General features: G+C 38.2%; 1 protein-coding gene across 10 annotated transcripts in view; it reads right to left on the bottom strand.

Annotated features, from left to right (window-relative positions):
• LOC18436991 (2-oxoglutarate (2OG) and Fe(II)-dependent oxygenase superfamily protein) overlaps positions 1-16,358 on the bottom strand; it is a 37,129-nt gene that overhangs the window by 4,195 nt on the left and 16,576 nt on the right. For all 10 annotated transcript variants that reach the window (XR_016046250.1, XR_016046251.1, XM_088854274.1 and 7 more), the window contains one exon: positions 7,966-8,090. Coding sequence is in view for 8 of the 10 variants with exons in the window: in XM_088854274.1 (XP_088710400.1) it covers positions 7,966-8,090 (125 nt within the window). In the remaining 2 variants the exon portion in view is untranslated. The remainder of the gene's footprint in view (positions 1-7,965; positions 8,091-16,358) is intronic.

Here is a 16,358-nt window from a genome sequence, read left to right as displayed (position 1 = left end):
TGCATCTGACCTCCCCAGGGCAAGCGTGTGCTGATATAATGGCCATAGGCCACCCGTTTGAGGGTGACATGCGCATAGCTTGCCACTAGGTAGCCCAAATCACTATAAGCAGTATAATGATGCTAGGTCAGTGGAAACCTCTTACCCAGACTCATGAAGAGCATCTAGAGAATATGTGTTCCTAGAGCAATAAAATAGGCTAGAGTGATTTGTTACTTGCATTGTTGGTCCATATATGTGATAGGCCTCAGAAGTAGGTTTAACTTGGACTAGTAAGTATAACACTTGGGACCAAAATGAATGGCGATGTAGAAACTCCCACCCCAACAATCCCCCCCCCCCCCCCCCAAAAAAAAAAAAAAACAAAAATACGCCCACCCACAAAAAAAAAAAAAGTAATAATAATAATAATGGCAATGATAATGATGATGATAATAATAATGATAATAATAATAATAATAATGTAGCACATATGCTTAGGTCTTCAATGTTTTCATTTTTAGCTTTGTACAAGGAATATTGTCTTGTAATATCTTGGTCACTCTTAAGATAACAATGGAATGAATTGAGCATTCTCATAGTCACTACAATAAGCTTTGAGTTAAACACCTAGAATTAGGCCACAAATAGCTACCTACTAGTATGACCTAAGGTTCCTTCTCATGATATGTAACTTATATTTGAAGGCACTACATGCAAGCCAAATGCAGCTTCCACATGTTATGCCTTTACCTCATACATCATATGATGACTTGAACATTGCGAAAACCAGATGCAATCCCTTACCTCTATGAGGTGTGATCCTACTTATTGGCAAGTGGTTCATAACAATTTGCAAAAATGAAACTGTGGCACTTTAAAAGGTGCTCATGTCTACACGTTAGATGACTCAATAGCCCAAAACCAGTAACCAAAGGCAAACAATTAAAACGAAAATCTTTTTAGCGCTTAAAATAAAGCAAGTACAATGTGGAGACGTTTACTCTTGGGTCCGGTATAGCCGGCCCTCTTAGACCTCTGGTTTATAGGATACCAGGGATGCCCCTGTTCTTTAGGATGGGCGACAGTATCAAACGGGGTGAGGGCGACCCTCAAGCCAGTCGAAGAACCTAGTTTCCCAGAGCAACCAGAGTATACTCAAGACCTGCCTGACCCTCAACCGCTATGAGGTTGAGAACCATAAGTGAAAGGTTCTAAGTTTGGGGTACTTGGAAGCTTTTGGGTCTCTTTTTTTTTTTTCTGGAATTGGGCTTTCTTGAATTTGAGGCTTTCGAGGGGTTAGGCCTAAGAGTGAGAAGTTCTTGGGGAGTTTTATGCTCTTTTGGGAGTTGAGGGGTACTTTGGGGATTTTAGGAAGATGCAAGTGTAAATTGGATAGCATGGAAGAGGCTCTTAATCTCAATTTTCCAACCCATGAAAATGAGGTGTACATGGCTTTATAGAACGATGACAGATCATGAGGGCGGAAAATTAAAAATGGGGTTAAACATGGAGGATTACCAAAAGTCAATTCAATCGATCTACCCTTAAATACGACAAAAAAGAACACCGAAAATTTGGAATATTCAATGGTTTTCCCTTTGGGAGGCTTCCCTCTCCAGCCACCACCAAAACCCATCAAATTGGGGATGGTTTTTCCACTATGTTGGCCTAAATTTCTTCCATGAAATTGCCGAAGATCTCGTTGTGATAATTTTGAGACAAGTTTGAGCGAAAATACCGCTAAATTTGACGAGTTATGCCCCAATTGTATCTTGACTTTCCATTTTTGGCAAGATTTTTTTATGCTTCTTCCATGGCTCCTCAATGCACCCTTGTTTGACTTCATTCGACGATCAGCCACCAAATTCCAGTAAAGGATCTTGAGATCATCATTTTGTGTGATTTTTCGCTCAGGAGATTGTTGTTTGGCTGAGTTATGACTACTTTATTTCTGTCCATTTTTGGAGACTGCAATGCCAAAATCTTCAAGCAACTTCCCTCTTTCTCCCTCAATTCGACTTTTATCTTTAAATGTCTGTACACCGGTATGAGCAATGCTGAGTCAAGAATCACCCTGTCAAATTTCAGTCAAAAATACTTCTCGGATCGTGAGATATTGATCTAGGAATGATCAAAGGTTATAGGGGCTGCAACTTTTTCAATAATTTCAATCGCCGTTCTGTTTTCCCTCGAATTAGCCATGATTTAGTCAAGGAACCCCCTTGATATGTATATGAACAGCAAGGCCATGTAACAAGAACAACATACTGAATTTTGAGCCCCTTTAATCATGGCAAGATATCGCTCTGTCAACTTGCCCAATAAATTTTGTGAGCTGCTGCAACTCCCATAGCTTGCTAGACCATATGACTTACAATGGTCCTTCTGGAAAAAGATTGATGGTCCATTTGTGGTCTGTCCAAGAGAACCTTAGAATAGATACTTCTGAACCCCAGATCAGGCTGACAATTGGAGGATATGGTTTTCTTATTGAATTTTCTTTCCACAAAATTTCTAGCCAATTTGGCCACCTTTTTCTTAAGGGTGCTTAGTCAAAGTAGGTCGAAATAGTGTGCACCCTCATTACATAGCTATAATGGCCATATCTCATTCATTTGACCACCAATCGAGCTCAAATTTGGAACTTAGCCTTTTCACAACATATATTTCCTTTTGTAAGGAACTGCAGGGCATTTTGGTTTGTATTTGGTGGGGGGCGCCTTTGTAAAAGGTGCTTTTGGGTTAGTATTTGGTGGGGCCCCTTTGTGAAAGGTGCTTTTCATTTATGTCGCTAACTTACTGCTATACTTTCGACAGTCTTTTCCATATATGCAACATTCAGTTATTCACTAAACTTATGTCCAATACTTAGGTACCATTTTGATTTCCAAATCTGAAAAATTTCCAAGTTGTATTTTCTCCAATTGCAGATTGAGGAATTCTTATTTGTTGTATATGGCGTTTGATAGGTTTGTTTGAGCTATAAATGGGAAGAGTTCCATTTGGTTGGGATATTTATATATGATGAAATTTGATAAGATGCCCATTTAATAGAAATTCAGAACAAATAGAAAGAAAATAATAATAACAGTTTAAATTATAAGATATACAAAAATAATAAAAAAATTTGTTTAACCAGTTAGAACCAATTGGTCCAACCTGCTAAATCAATCAAACATTGGTTTGACCAATTTTTTGCCAAAACCGGTTTTTGGTTTAGACTGTATAAGCCAAGGCACCTAGCAGTGGTCCAACTAGTACAAGGAACTAGTCCGGTTTGGTTTGGATAACTATACCGTAAACTATGTGAACTATGTGCATTCTATACAAATGGCCTCTCTCTTTCCCTCTCCCTCTATATATATATATATATATAATTATTTTATTTTATTTTTTTTTTTTTGCCCCCTTTCAAGACATACACAAATTTCATTTGAAATTAATCCATTCAAGGTGCAAAAATACTAGTCAGAAGCTTAAAAATATTGAAATCTAGAAAATGTATCCACAAATATATCAAGCATAAGTTCAAACATCAATAACGACAAGCATGTCATAGATCAATTGATCATTCATAAACATGCACAAATCGTTGTATCAACGACACTAATACAACCTAATGAAGCACCAATACATGACTCAATCAAAGTAATACACGACCTAATACAAAGGAATAACACTAATATATGACCCAATAAGCACAAAATGATCATTTAGAAATATCCAAAAGCACGTGAAAGGCATTGTGGTCCTTGAGAAAAGAGAGTAGTTAGGAAGAACAACCGAGATCTTGAGGTCCATTAATTGTCAAAAGTGGAGATTCCTAAAACAGAAACTATAGAGAAGAGAAAATAGGGTGGAGAAGCAAGGAGCTTGATCTATTAATGGCTGAAAAGGATTGGCCAGACATTTGTCTTAGAGAGAGAAAGCTTAACTCCAGGGCAATTTTGGGGGTTTGGGATGAGAGAGAGAGACAGAGAGAAACAGAGAGAGAGAAAGAGAGTAAGAGAGAGAGCTTGAACTCTAGAGAGATTTTAGGGGTTGGGGATTAGAGAGAGGTCTTAGGAGTTTGGGATCAGGGGGCGAGAGAGAGAGAGAGAAAGAAAGAAAGCGAGAGAGAGAGAGCTTGAACTCTATGGGCCTGTTTGGATAGGAGGAAATCAGGAATTTTAGATATTTGAAATCCAAGGAAATCTACGGATTTTCAATATCAAGGATTTTGTCATGGATTCCTCAAATCTCTTGTTTGGATGAACTATACAAAATTCATGGATTCCTTGCAATCACTTCTATGTCCATATTGGTAACAAAACTTGATACAATTTCTTTCTCTAAAATTTTTATATACTTTCTCTCTCTAAAACTCAAAATTTGGGATAGCATCTCTATAAAAATGTTGAGATAGTTTCTCCTTCTAAAATTTGATATGGTTTGTTTCTCTAAAATTTAATATACTTTCTATTCAAAATTTAAAATTTGAAATTGTCTATCTAAATATTTCGAGATAATTTCTCTCTAAAATTTTTAGGTGCTTTACTCTCTAAAATTTAATATAGTTTCTCTTTCTAAAATTTTAAGATTCTCTAAAACTTAAAACTTGAGATAGTTTCCTTCTTCAATAATTTTGGGATAGTTTCTCTCTCTAAACATTTTTAAGTATTTTCTCTCTGCAAAATATGATATAGTTTTTCTCTCAAATTTTAAGATACTCTCTTTCTAAAAGCTAAATTTGAGATAATTTCTCTCCAAAAATTTTGCGATAGTCTCTTTTCCTAAAAGAATTTATGTGCTTTCTCACTTTAAAATTTGATATAGTTACTCTCTTAAATTTTAATATGCTCTCTCTCTCTAAACCTTCAAGTTTGAGATAGTTTCTCTCTCTAAAATTTTGAAATAGTTTCTCTTTAAAATTTTATATAGTGCCTCTCTAAACTTTGATATACTCTCTCTAAAGTTTTAAAATTTGAGATACTTTCTCTCTCTAAAACTTAAATTTTGAGATAGTTTTTCTCTCTAAAGTTTTTAAGATAGTTTCTCTCTAAAAATCTCATGTACTTCCTCTATTTAAAATTTGATATAGTTTATCTCTCGAAAATTTTAATATACTTTTTCTCTCTAAAACATAAATTTTGCAATAGTTTCTCTCTCCAAAATTTTTGAGATAGTTTCTCTCTCTAAAATTTTTTAGGTAGTTTTTCTCTCTAAAATTTGATATAATTTCTATTTCTAAAATTCTAATATATTTTCTCTTTCTAAAATTGAAAATTCGAGATAGTTTCCCCCTAAAACTCAAATTTAGAGATAGTTTCTCTCTATAACTAAAAATTCGAGATAGTTTCTCTCTAAAACACGAGATATTTCTCTCTAAATTTTTTGACCATTTCTCTTTCTAAAATTTATAATAGCTTCTCTCTAAAAGTTTAAGAATACTTTCTCTGTCTACAATTTTAAGAATAGTTTCTCTCTCTAAAACTTAAGATTTAATATGGTTTATCTCTCTAAAAAATTTTGAGATAGTTTCTATTCTAAATATTTTAGGTAATCTCTCTAAAATTTGATATAGCTTTTTCTCTCTAAAAATTAAAATATGAGATTGTTTCTCTCTCTAAAAATTTTGAAATAGTTTCTCTCTAAAAAATTGAGATAGTTTCTCTCTCTAAAAATTTGCATGTACTTTATCTAAAATATGATGTTCTGCATAGGCCACACATCAAAGCACTCGCTTAGGCGAAGCAAGGTCTCTAAATCCAGTGCTGAAGCCGCGGGCTATGTCTTCTACTGCCAGTGAGGTTGTGTGGCTCACCGCCCTTCTCACTTGGCGTTCACCACTGTTGATATCTCTCTAAAACTTAAATTTTGAGATAGTTTTTCTTTCTAAAATTTTGAGATAGTTTATCTGTCTAAAAATTTTTGGTACTGTCTCTCTAAAATTTTAACATACTATCTCTCTCTAAAATTAACATACTTTCTCTCTCTAAAAGTTAAAATTTGAGATAGTTTCTCTCTCTAAAATTTTGAGATAGCTTCTCTCTAAAAAATTTGGTACTTTGTCTCTCTAAAATTTTAGAATACTTTCTCTCTGTAAAATTTTAACATACTTTCTCTCTAAAAGTTAAAATTTGAGATAGTTTTTCTCTCTAAAAATTTTGAGATAGTTTCTCTGTTCAAAAAATTTTGGTACTTTCTCTTTCTAAAATGTTCATACCTACCCAATGCTCCCTATGTTTCGAGTCGAGGGAGCTAATGAGTGAAATCCATGGGCCTTGGAAATGCAAAAAAAGAGGTTTTGGTGTGGAAATGAAATCATGGAAAAGTAGGTCTTATTCCGTGATTTTGATTTTCCTGATTTTAAGAATCCTAGTCATTAAACAATCCAAACGGTGGATTTTGACAATAACCAAGATATTAGGAATCCATGCCTTAATATCCATGTCCCCAAACAGGCCCTATGGAGATTTTGGGAGTTTGGAGGGAGGGAGGGAGTGAGTGAGAGAGAGAGAGAAAGAGAGAGAGAGAGAGAGAGAGGTTTCTCTTGGGGATAGAGAGAAAGTTCTAACTAGGGGGAAAAGAGAGATGGGTTTGTCTTGGGCGATAGAGAGAGAGAGATCTGGGTAGGTTGGAACTTGGAAGCTGGTTTTGTAGAGAGAGATGCAGCAAGGTGGCTGGAGAACTTGACTTCACGCTCAACCTTTTCCTACTTTAGACATCGTTCACCAATAAATGTCAAAACAAGTTTCACTTGTTTCATTAATGATTGTGATTTGGAGTTAATTTGCTAATGAGAAGTTTTTATATAATGAAAATCAAATGGCATGCTAAGCTCATTTCTAGGGGCTAAATTTTCGGATGGGCTCCAATAGTAATTGAGGCCAGGTATCACAGGGGGCCCTTATGTCATGTTCCTCATTATAGTTTCTCATGCATGAGGGTAGAAGAGTACATATCAATTTATACGGGTCTGCACATCAGTTGAGTGGAACGACCCAACCTGCCTTATCTTCCACGCCACTCTTCCTCTCCTCTATCTTCTCTTCTCCTCTCCTTTGATAAAGTTTTACACCCTTCATCTCAAAGAGTATCGAATTTCAGAGGTCAGGACCTAGTCCTTTAAAGGGCAGATAGTTGGTGATGGTTCCACACCCTGCACGAAACTGATGGAATTGTAGGCCAAGCCACCAGAAGGTTTCATAGAAGTCGATTACGAGGGTGCCTCTTGGAAGAACAAAGTCGTTGGACAAATTTGAGACATCCTTAGTCTTTCTTAAGACCTGCAAGGGTCCAACTGATTTTTTCAATTCTAGGGAGGCAATAACAACAAAACTTCTAACAAAGCTTAGGATCTCCTCCTTTTTTGCATGCCCATAGATTGTGGGAGGTAATTCATTAGTTTGCCATAGATGTAGTATCACTCGTGATTAGCTGGGGCCATAAAGAGATGCACTATCATTAGTCTGGTAATTCACCAATTTGTCATTAGCCAAGAGATGGGAAGGGGCAACCATCTACTAAATCTATAAGCTCATTGGTCTTTGACCCTTTTCTCATTATTATTTTGTCATAAAAAACCAAAGAGAGACTATCATCACATGGGTATTTTTCTCTCAACTTATATAGGTCGATGTAAAATTAATAGAAGTTCTAAATAGTAACAGCAATAAATAATTCCATTTTGGATTGCAAAATGTCATTGCCAATCAGGCAATATGACCTAAGTTGAGGTAATCAAGTATATATGTGGTATGCAGCAGACAACAAACTAATGCTAATACAGCAAGCATTGACAATAGCATCAATGGAAGCAAATCACATGGTGGTAATTTACAAATGATCATTTTAGGTACCACATTTATGGCACATTGGCACTATGAAAAACAAATTGCACAAGTTAGATTAGTCCTTAAAAAAAATGACAAATGTATTGCACAAAATACAAGAAATGAATCATAAGTACTCTGCACTAGCAATGACATTCCTACTATTTACCTCAGGATATGGTTCAGAATTGACATGATTATCGCAACGAATGCCTCGAAAAAATAAGTCACCGCCAGAAAATTGCTTTCCCAAGCAAACATTCAAAGTAACTTCTGAATCATCCACATGGAAACCTATGCAAAAGGATTATCAGAATATTATAAAACATTTCTGGCAGCTGATGATTCAAAATTTATAGAAACAATAAAATTAATAAATAATTGTACAAAAGGGACATTAAAGCAACAGTCAATCTGAAAGTGTAAATTTAAATACAGTAGTAGCATCTAGATACATGATAGATATATTTTAAAACTAAGAAACAGTAAATCAACCCCAACAATCACCTCTTCTATAAGCTCGCTAATAGTAAACAAGTAAAAGACAACTTTATGTTATCCTTGTTGAAGTGTATTTTCCGACACTTGTTATCCCCGATCCACATAAAGAGAGAGCAGTATGCAACCCAAGACCACAGCAACCCAGAATGCCTGTGGACTATGGAAGCAGTAGGCCAATAAGCCCTTATGCTGAGTGTAATCCATGATGGTCCCAGAATGGCCCCAAGACATGGCTAAGGGTCCCTTAAGAGTTAAGAAAACCCGCTAAGTCTTGTCACAATCCGACGACATTAAGGTGGATCAGATGCTAAATCCGTTTTCCGAATTTTGCCTCTATCATACTAAAAAGAGACCCTGCAACTACAGCCCTATTTTCTGAGCTTCAAACGACTATCAGATCACGTTCGTTGGATTCAGAAGGTTCGAAAACCCCCGGGTACCAAATTTCGGGCCATTCGGACACTCCTGGACCAACCTGTGGCCGACTTACCAAAAATGGATAGGTCACACGCAATCATGGTGCACCCTCGGAGAACCAGCTTCCACTTATGGAAATTGTGCTTTCCAATTTCGGGCTGAACTTTCCATGATCGTATCTCCCTCATCCCGAGACGAAATAAGCCCTAACTTTGGGAAGATGTTCATCTCGTTGGCCCGACTGTTTTGACATATGGCGTAGCCTGAGCTGAGAGAAATCGAAGAAAGAAGATCACCATGGACAAAGTAAAAGTTGCCGGAAATTTGAAGAAGAAAGTCCCTTTGATCAAATGACCGGATCATGACGCCTGCGAACTTGATCGGCCTAAGAACGGATGCATCACGACCCCAAGGTCAAGAACTCCATTCAGGCCAAACCTTGCGCATGATGAACGGTCAGATTCTTCGTATTTCAAGGACAAAGAAAAGGCAATTTCCGGCTATCGGAATCCCAATTCCAGCCAAAATCCCCAAATTGAGAAAAGGATCATTCGGACACCAAATTGAGCCATTCTTGTTGCAAAATGTTCAGGACGACTTGCTCGTCAATCTTCAACAAAGAAACCGAGGAAAACAATCAGTGAACAAGAGAGATCTTGGATCCAAAACCCTCAAGATCCTCACTATTCTGCCGCTCAGAGTTAGCCGTCGAAGACCTTGATTCATGGCTTCAAACTTATATCGAAATGATCATCTCACTGAGCTCTCCAAGTTACTGATACTATTTTGGCCGGAAGGATCCCATGACAGCCACAAGAGGTTCACGGGAACTCATGGCCATGGCAAGGACTCATCTGGGATTGCTCAGCTTGTTACGGGCAAGGGGCAAAATCATTATTTTGCCCCCACTTTTAGCATTTATTTAAGAGTAATGATCCGATGAGACCCTCCCACACACTTGTGTGTAGGACCCCAAAGGATCACTATTAAATTTGACACAGATCTCTAAGAAAATCAAGTCCCACACCCATGTGATAACTTTTCTAGATATCTATGCTAAATTTAATGGTGATCCTTTGGAGTCCTACAGTGTGGGAGGATCTCATAGGATCATTACTCTTTATTTAACTCAGCAAAAAATGTATTTTTCAGCAATTAGGTTAGTTTTTGGGCAGCCATCCATGTTTCCCATGGTTGCCTATAAATACCCAGCATGTAATAACTCAAGGTTCTTCTTTTGATCTCTCAGAGAGGCTCTTAGCTCAAGGATCATCTCTTGATCTTTTATTGTAACTCTCGATTGCTTCTAGTAAAGAATCCCCCCTCGTTGCAGTTAATTTCGTTTTGTTCTTTAGAGAGAGAATATTTTGGCCCACAACCCCTAGTCTTAGCCGCCGAGCCAAGACCCACTATGTAACTTTCTCTCTTCCCAAATGTAAGCCCCTCATTCTCCTCTTTCTTCTTTCTCTTTCTCCTCCTCTCTCCTCTCTCACTCTTTCTCTCCTCATTCTTCCTCTCTCCTCTTTCTTCTCTCTCCTCCTCCTTCTCACTCCTCTCTCTCTCTCTCTCTCTCTCCACCGAACGGCGGTTTGAGCCTTTTCCCGAAGTGGCAGGCCTCAACCATCACTTTGCTTTCCCTCTCCTTCTCCTTTTCCTTCCCGAATGGCAGTTTAAGCTTTTTCCCAGAGTGGCAGATCTCCACCGTCGCTTCATTCTCTCCTTCTCTCTTCGTCTTTCGTCTCTCTCTTCATTTTTTCTCTCCTTTTTCCCTCTTCCTCTCTCTCTCCTCCCTTCCTCTTTCTTCTCTCCACTCTCCCTTTCTTCTTTTTCTCACTCCTCTTCTTTCTCTCCACCGAACAGCAATCTGATCCTTTTCCTGAAACGGCAAACCTCAACCGTCGCTTCGCCTTCCCGCTCTCTCTCCTCTTGCCCTCTCTCCTCTCTTTCTCTTTCTTCTCTCTCTTGCTTCCCTCTTTCCCTCTCTCCTCTCCTCTCCTCTCACTCTCCTCTCTTTCTCTTTCTTCTCTCCCTCTCCCTCTTCTTCTCTCTTTCTCTTTCTCTTTCTTCTCTCCCTCTTCCTCTTCTTCTCTCTTTCTCTTTCTTTTCTCTCTCCTCTCTTTCTCTTTCTTCTCTCTCCTCTCTCACTCTTTCTATCTCGCATTCTTCCTCTCTCTTCTTTCCCTCTTCTTTTCTCTCTCCCCTCTCTTTCTTCTCTCTTTCTCTTTTTCTCTCTCCCTCTTTTCCCTTCTTCTCTCTCCCCTCTCTCTTTCTTCTCTCTCCTCATTCGTCCTTTTCTTCTCTCTTTCCCTCTCCTCTCTCTCTTCTCTTTCCCTTTTTTCCCTCCCTTTGTTCCCTTATTCCTCTTCTTCTCTTTCACTCCTTCCTCTCTCCTCTCTTTCTTCTCTCTCCTTGTCCTCTCTTTCTCTTTCTTCTCTCGCTCTTTTCCCTATTTCTCTCTCCCCTCTCTCTTTCTTCTCTCCTCATTCTTCCTTTTCTTCTCTCTTTCCCTCCTCTTTTCTTTCCCTTTTTTCTCTCTCGTTCCCTCTTTCCTCTTCTCTCTTTCTCTTTCTCCTCTCTCCTGCTTTCTCTTTTCTCTCTCCTTCCCCTCTCTCTCCTCTCTTTCTCTTTTTTCTCTCTCCTGTTTCCCTCTCTTCCTCCCTCTTTCCTCTTTCCTTCTCTTCTTTCTCTCCTCTTTTTCTTCTCTGCTCTTTCCCTCTCTCCTCTCTTTCCCTTTCTTCTCTTCTCTCCTCTTTCCTTCTTCCTCTCTCCTTTCTTTTCTATCGCTCTCCTCTTTCTCTCTATTCCTCCCTCTCTCCTCTTTTTCTATCCTCTCTTTCCCTTTCTTCTCTCTCCTCTTTCCCTCTTTCTCTCTCCTCTCTTTCTCTTTCTTCTCTCCCTTCTTTTCTCTCTTTCCTCTTTCTTCTTTCTCCTCTTTCTCTCTCTTCCCCTCCTCTATCTCCCTTTTCTCCATCTACCCTTCTATCCCCTCTCCTCTTCTCCTTACTTTCTCACTTCCTCTCTCCTCTCTCCCCCTCCTCTTCTTTCATCCCTTCCCCAGACAACAGTACAAGCCATCGTCCACATCCTTTCTTTCACCTATTCCCTCTTCTTCTCTTTTATGCCTTCTTCCTTCTCTCTCTTCTCTCCCCTGGATGGCAACGTAAACTGTCGTCTATGTTTCTCTTTCATTTCTCCTTTTCCCCTAGTTCTTTCCTTCTCGCTCTTTCCCCTTCCTTCTCTTCCTCTCTACCATGTTACCTCCTCCTCTCTCTCCTTTATCACTACCCCAGAATACAGCATGAGCCACCACTTGTATCTCTTCTTCATTTATCTCCCTTCCCCCGGACGGCAGCACAAACCAACGTCCATATCTGTCCTTTACCCTCATATTCTCTCTTCTCTCTATTTTATATCCTCTCTATTCTCTTCTTCTCCTCTCACTCCTCATTCTCACTTTCTATTCTCTCTTTATCTTTGATTTTCTTTCTCCCTCTTCATCTTTTATCTCCTATCTCTCTTCTCTAATCTTCCTTTCTTCTTCTATAGCTCTCCCTCTTCTCCCTTATCTTCATCTATCTTTACTCTTTCCTCCATGTACTCAAAACGTCATGGGTTTCTTGCTAAGAAGGCGTCGTAAGGCTGCCAGATTGATAAGGAACCGATGACACCTCCCACCATTTGTCTCCATCATCTTTGCACTTTTCCTCTCAGACGTGCGTGTATGCATACACCCGCACCTAGACAAGCCCGGGTCCCTTAACCCACTTGTCTGGATATTCTTATGTGTGTGTGTGGTCGCAGGAAGGAAGAAAGGAGGCCAAGGGAGACGAGCCCAAACCAATCTCAGACTTGGGGGGCTTTCTTCGTGAACTAAGATGGCGCCCACGCGAGCTAGTCAAAGCGTATCACGGGCCCACGTGAGGTAAATCCCGCCGCACGACCCAAATTCCTCTCTCATTAGTTGGTATTCCTGCCCGCGTCCTCTCTACGCGGTTCCTGAGAGAGCGATCTCAAGTCCCAAGTTCGTCTTGAACCCGCGACCACACCACCAGGTCGACCCGACCGGGAGTGCGAGACCGAGGAGCCTGACCAATTCTTGGTACAATTGTTTGTAATCTTGAATCCATTTTGTTTAATTTTTTCATAAATTTTGTGTTACTCCTGTTAAAATTAATCTTAAAATCTCAACTATTTCAGAAGATAAAGCACTCAAAGGAATAGAGAAAACCTGATTGACTGTAAGAAGAGAAAAATCCATAAGATCACAATTGTATTTTGTCAAATAAGAGATGCTAGTTAAAAGAAAGTATATGGTAATCGAGATATGAATAACAATAACCCCTACCAACAACACAAGAACAATAACCTGTACCAACAGCAGATATCTTTACACGTCTTAGGTAGGCACTGGAGCAATGTGAACAGTCAAGCATCTGCACGATGGGGATCTCCAAGCACAAACATAGGACTTAAGAGAACTAAAGGCATAAACAAGAGAATAATTTACGTGGCAGAGTGGCAGACAAACATCAAGATATACATCAATAGCAGGAAGGCACCAATAAGGTACAGTTGGTATAGATGTGATCACCAATTAGCTGAGCAAGTCTTCAGACCAAAGTTTACAATTGATGACAATACATGCTTAGGATATAGCCACAAGTAATAGTAAGCATTACCATCAAGGAATATAGCCAGAATCACCAATAATCATAACCATCAATGGCTAAGAAAAGGAACTTTGTATGCCGAAGGAACACCGCAGTTGCACCAAGAAGAAAGAAGTTCTAGACAAATTCCCCATTGAATGGTGGCTTTGAATTGAAAATTCAGACCAATCCTCAAGAGATAGAGAGTATGAAAGATGACGGTTTAACACAATAACATATAACTTAAAATACAAAATAACCAAGATAAGACATGTCCGAAAATATATACTAATATTGAGCAAAGTTCCGTTCTAGCCAATGCTACAATGCTAGGGAGGCACATTGCAATATCTCAAAAATTACACCTGGAGTAGGACACAGCCTAGTGATAAGCAAGCCTAATTGAAAATGATAAGACTTAGTAGAACTCATCCTCATAGGCAGCCAAATACAGAGTTTAATACTCTCCAAGAGATTTACTGAAGAGATTTCAGAAAAAAACCATGAAGAAAACAATGTGATTGATTAAAAAAATGAAGAAAGACCTAAAAAGGTCATGAAATTCTAGAAGGGTATTGAGATACTTGATGACAGGTAGACAGACCATAATCTCTACTCCACTTCTCTCCCCACCATAACTACACACTCGAGCTATCTCATGAATTAGCAACGACCCAGCCTCCAAGCCTCCATCCTACAAACTAGACATCTCTTCTTATCATTGCTACAACCACCACATGTTTCCCATGTAAGCAAAAATTGATCAAGAAGCAAATCAGAATCCTTTTCTTAACAATTTATTTTTCTTTTGAGATGAATAACTGTATATAATGTATTTAATTGCATCTAATAGTAACTGTATATTGTATTTCATTCCATCTTTTCCTAACAAACTATTAGGACAGCACTATTTTAAAAACAAAAACCCAAAAATAATAATAATAATAATAATACTCTTGCATGATTTGCACAATATCTGAATTCAGATTGATCAATACTGCTTGAAAATGCCACAGGAATTCGCCTTTTCAAAATCCTAGCTACCCGATAATGAACTTCGATCATATCAAAATTTGACCCCCGACCTCTACATATTGCAGAGATCCACATCTAAATACCTGATTCGTAACATGTTGACTCAACAATATCATATAGGATCAAGGGATTTAAAAATGTAACAGAAAAACCAAACTGACTGCACTGTCACACTGCCACCTACAATAATTGAGGAAATAAAAGGATGCAAGATCAGTGCCGAGAGAATATTTTCATAATGCAGTGAAGAAATTTTGCAAAAAAAATCAAGTAATCAATTGATATGTAAACTAAAGAGCAAGACCTAAAAGGAGAGCTTCTTAGCTCTCTATTTTAACCAGGACTCTTAAAGACACATAATATGCAACTTTGAATAATAAACCCCTATAGAATACTTATTTATAATAAAGGACCTTACTTAGAACCCAAGAAATCCTAATTCTAATTGAAATAGATGTCTTAATTAAAAAAAACTTCCATACAGAAATATTGACACTTTCACCCATAATAAAACAAATAATCTGTGAACACCATAACTACTTTTTCAAACAGCCCTTAAATCCTAAAACCCCTAAAATTTAAAAAAAAATTACAAAACCTAAAAAACAACCTTACAAAATCCCCAAAAAAAGATCTCTGAAATTTAATAAGAAAAATTCAAAAATAAGAGGCATCACGTCCTGCATTAGACTCCCCTGGCTGGAGAAAACACGTTCTCAAGTTTTGAGGTGTGATAGATAAATCCAACATCAAAGCCATCTTGTTATTCAACATTCTTCTACTTTGTAGGCCCAAAGACTATTTGTGGTATGAAGAAATCTTCAAGAAACTGATCTTGATATTTATAGTAAGGAATTGGTACAAATTTATCAAAAACAGCTATCCTTGAGCTCTCGTTGAAAGTCGTGCAGGAAACTTCAAACTCAATTTTTAGGCTTAAAGAGGCTTTTTCTGATGAAATTAATGGGGAAGCCAACAGAGACAATCTATACAACATAGAGCTCCGACTAAGTTTTCCAACGAGTACCAACATTGGTGATGCTGAGTTACAAATGACAATTATGCTCTGCCAAATGTGCAGTACCCAAAATCACCTCATCTACAGCCTGAATCTTAATATCAAGGAAAACATCATCAACCACTTCATAAACACCTACTATAGCAACCTCGCCAACATGAATTTAGAGATTTCAAGATTCCTTTGAGGTCCATCATCATCTTTCTCTTTCTCTAGCTCATGGAATTCTAACACGATCAGAATTATCTTCCTCTTTAGAATGACCGACTCTTCCAAACCTTCTTTCTCATCATCAACCTTTGCAACTGTAAAGAGTCCTAATAAATCTTGAATACCCGTCATTTGGGACTTTTTCTTCCTAAAAATAGAATTACCCACAGCCATCAAGATTGCATCAAACCCTAGGTTCCCATCAAAATAGACACTAGGGTTTCCTGATTCACCTCACCATCTAGGATTTCATCAACCTTTTCAAAATCTCTCCTCAGTATCCCATAGAGAAGGGTTACCAATTTCCTCAACTTCTTCCCAAAGTACTTCACCAAAAATTGGTTCACCCACAATATCTCATTTTCCATCATAGATCAAACCACCTACAAAATCTTGTTCTTCACCGTAGACTGCCTCTTTATCAAAGACAAGCTCACCATCAAACATAGAATCACAACCTTCCTTGTCAGAGATCAGCTCTGGTGACTCTCCCAAGAGATCTTGTTCTTCATCTGAGCATGTAGCGAAGATTAGTGGCGAGTTCCAACCTATAACCTGCTGATTTTGGAAACAACTTAATGAAAATAAAGATTCTAGATAGTCAGAATCCTTAAGATCACGAGCTAAAAGGTCCTCACAAGCTGCAAGATTACCCCTCCCATGGTTGTGAGTTGAATTATCCAATAAACCTGACAATCTACTACGATTGGGTTCAAATTTACCAACCACCAT

Source organism: Amborella trichopoda, chromosome 12 (genome assembly GCF_054954075.1).
Source record: "Amborella trichopoda isolate Santa Cruz 75 chromosome 12, AtrichopodaSantaCruz75HAP2 v2.0, whole genome shotgun sequence".
Taxonomy (NCBI): domain Eukaryota; kingdom Viridiplantae; phylum Streptophyta; class Magnoliopsida; order Amborellales; family Amborellaceae; genus Amborella; species Amborella trichopoda.
This window is presented reverse-complemented; position numbering and strand designations above follow the sequence as displayed.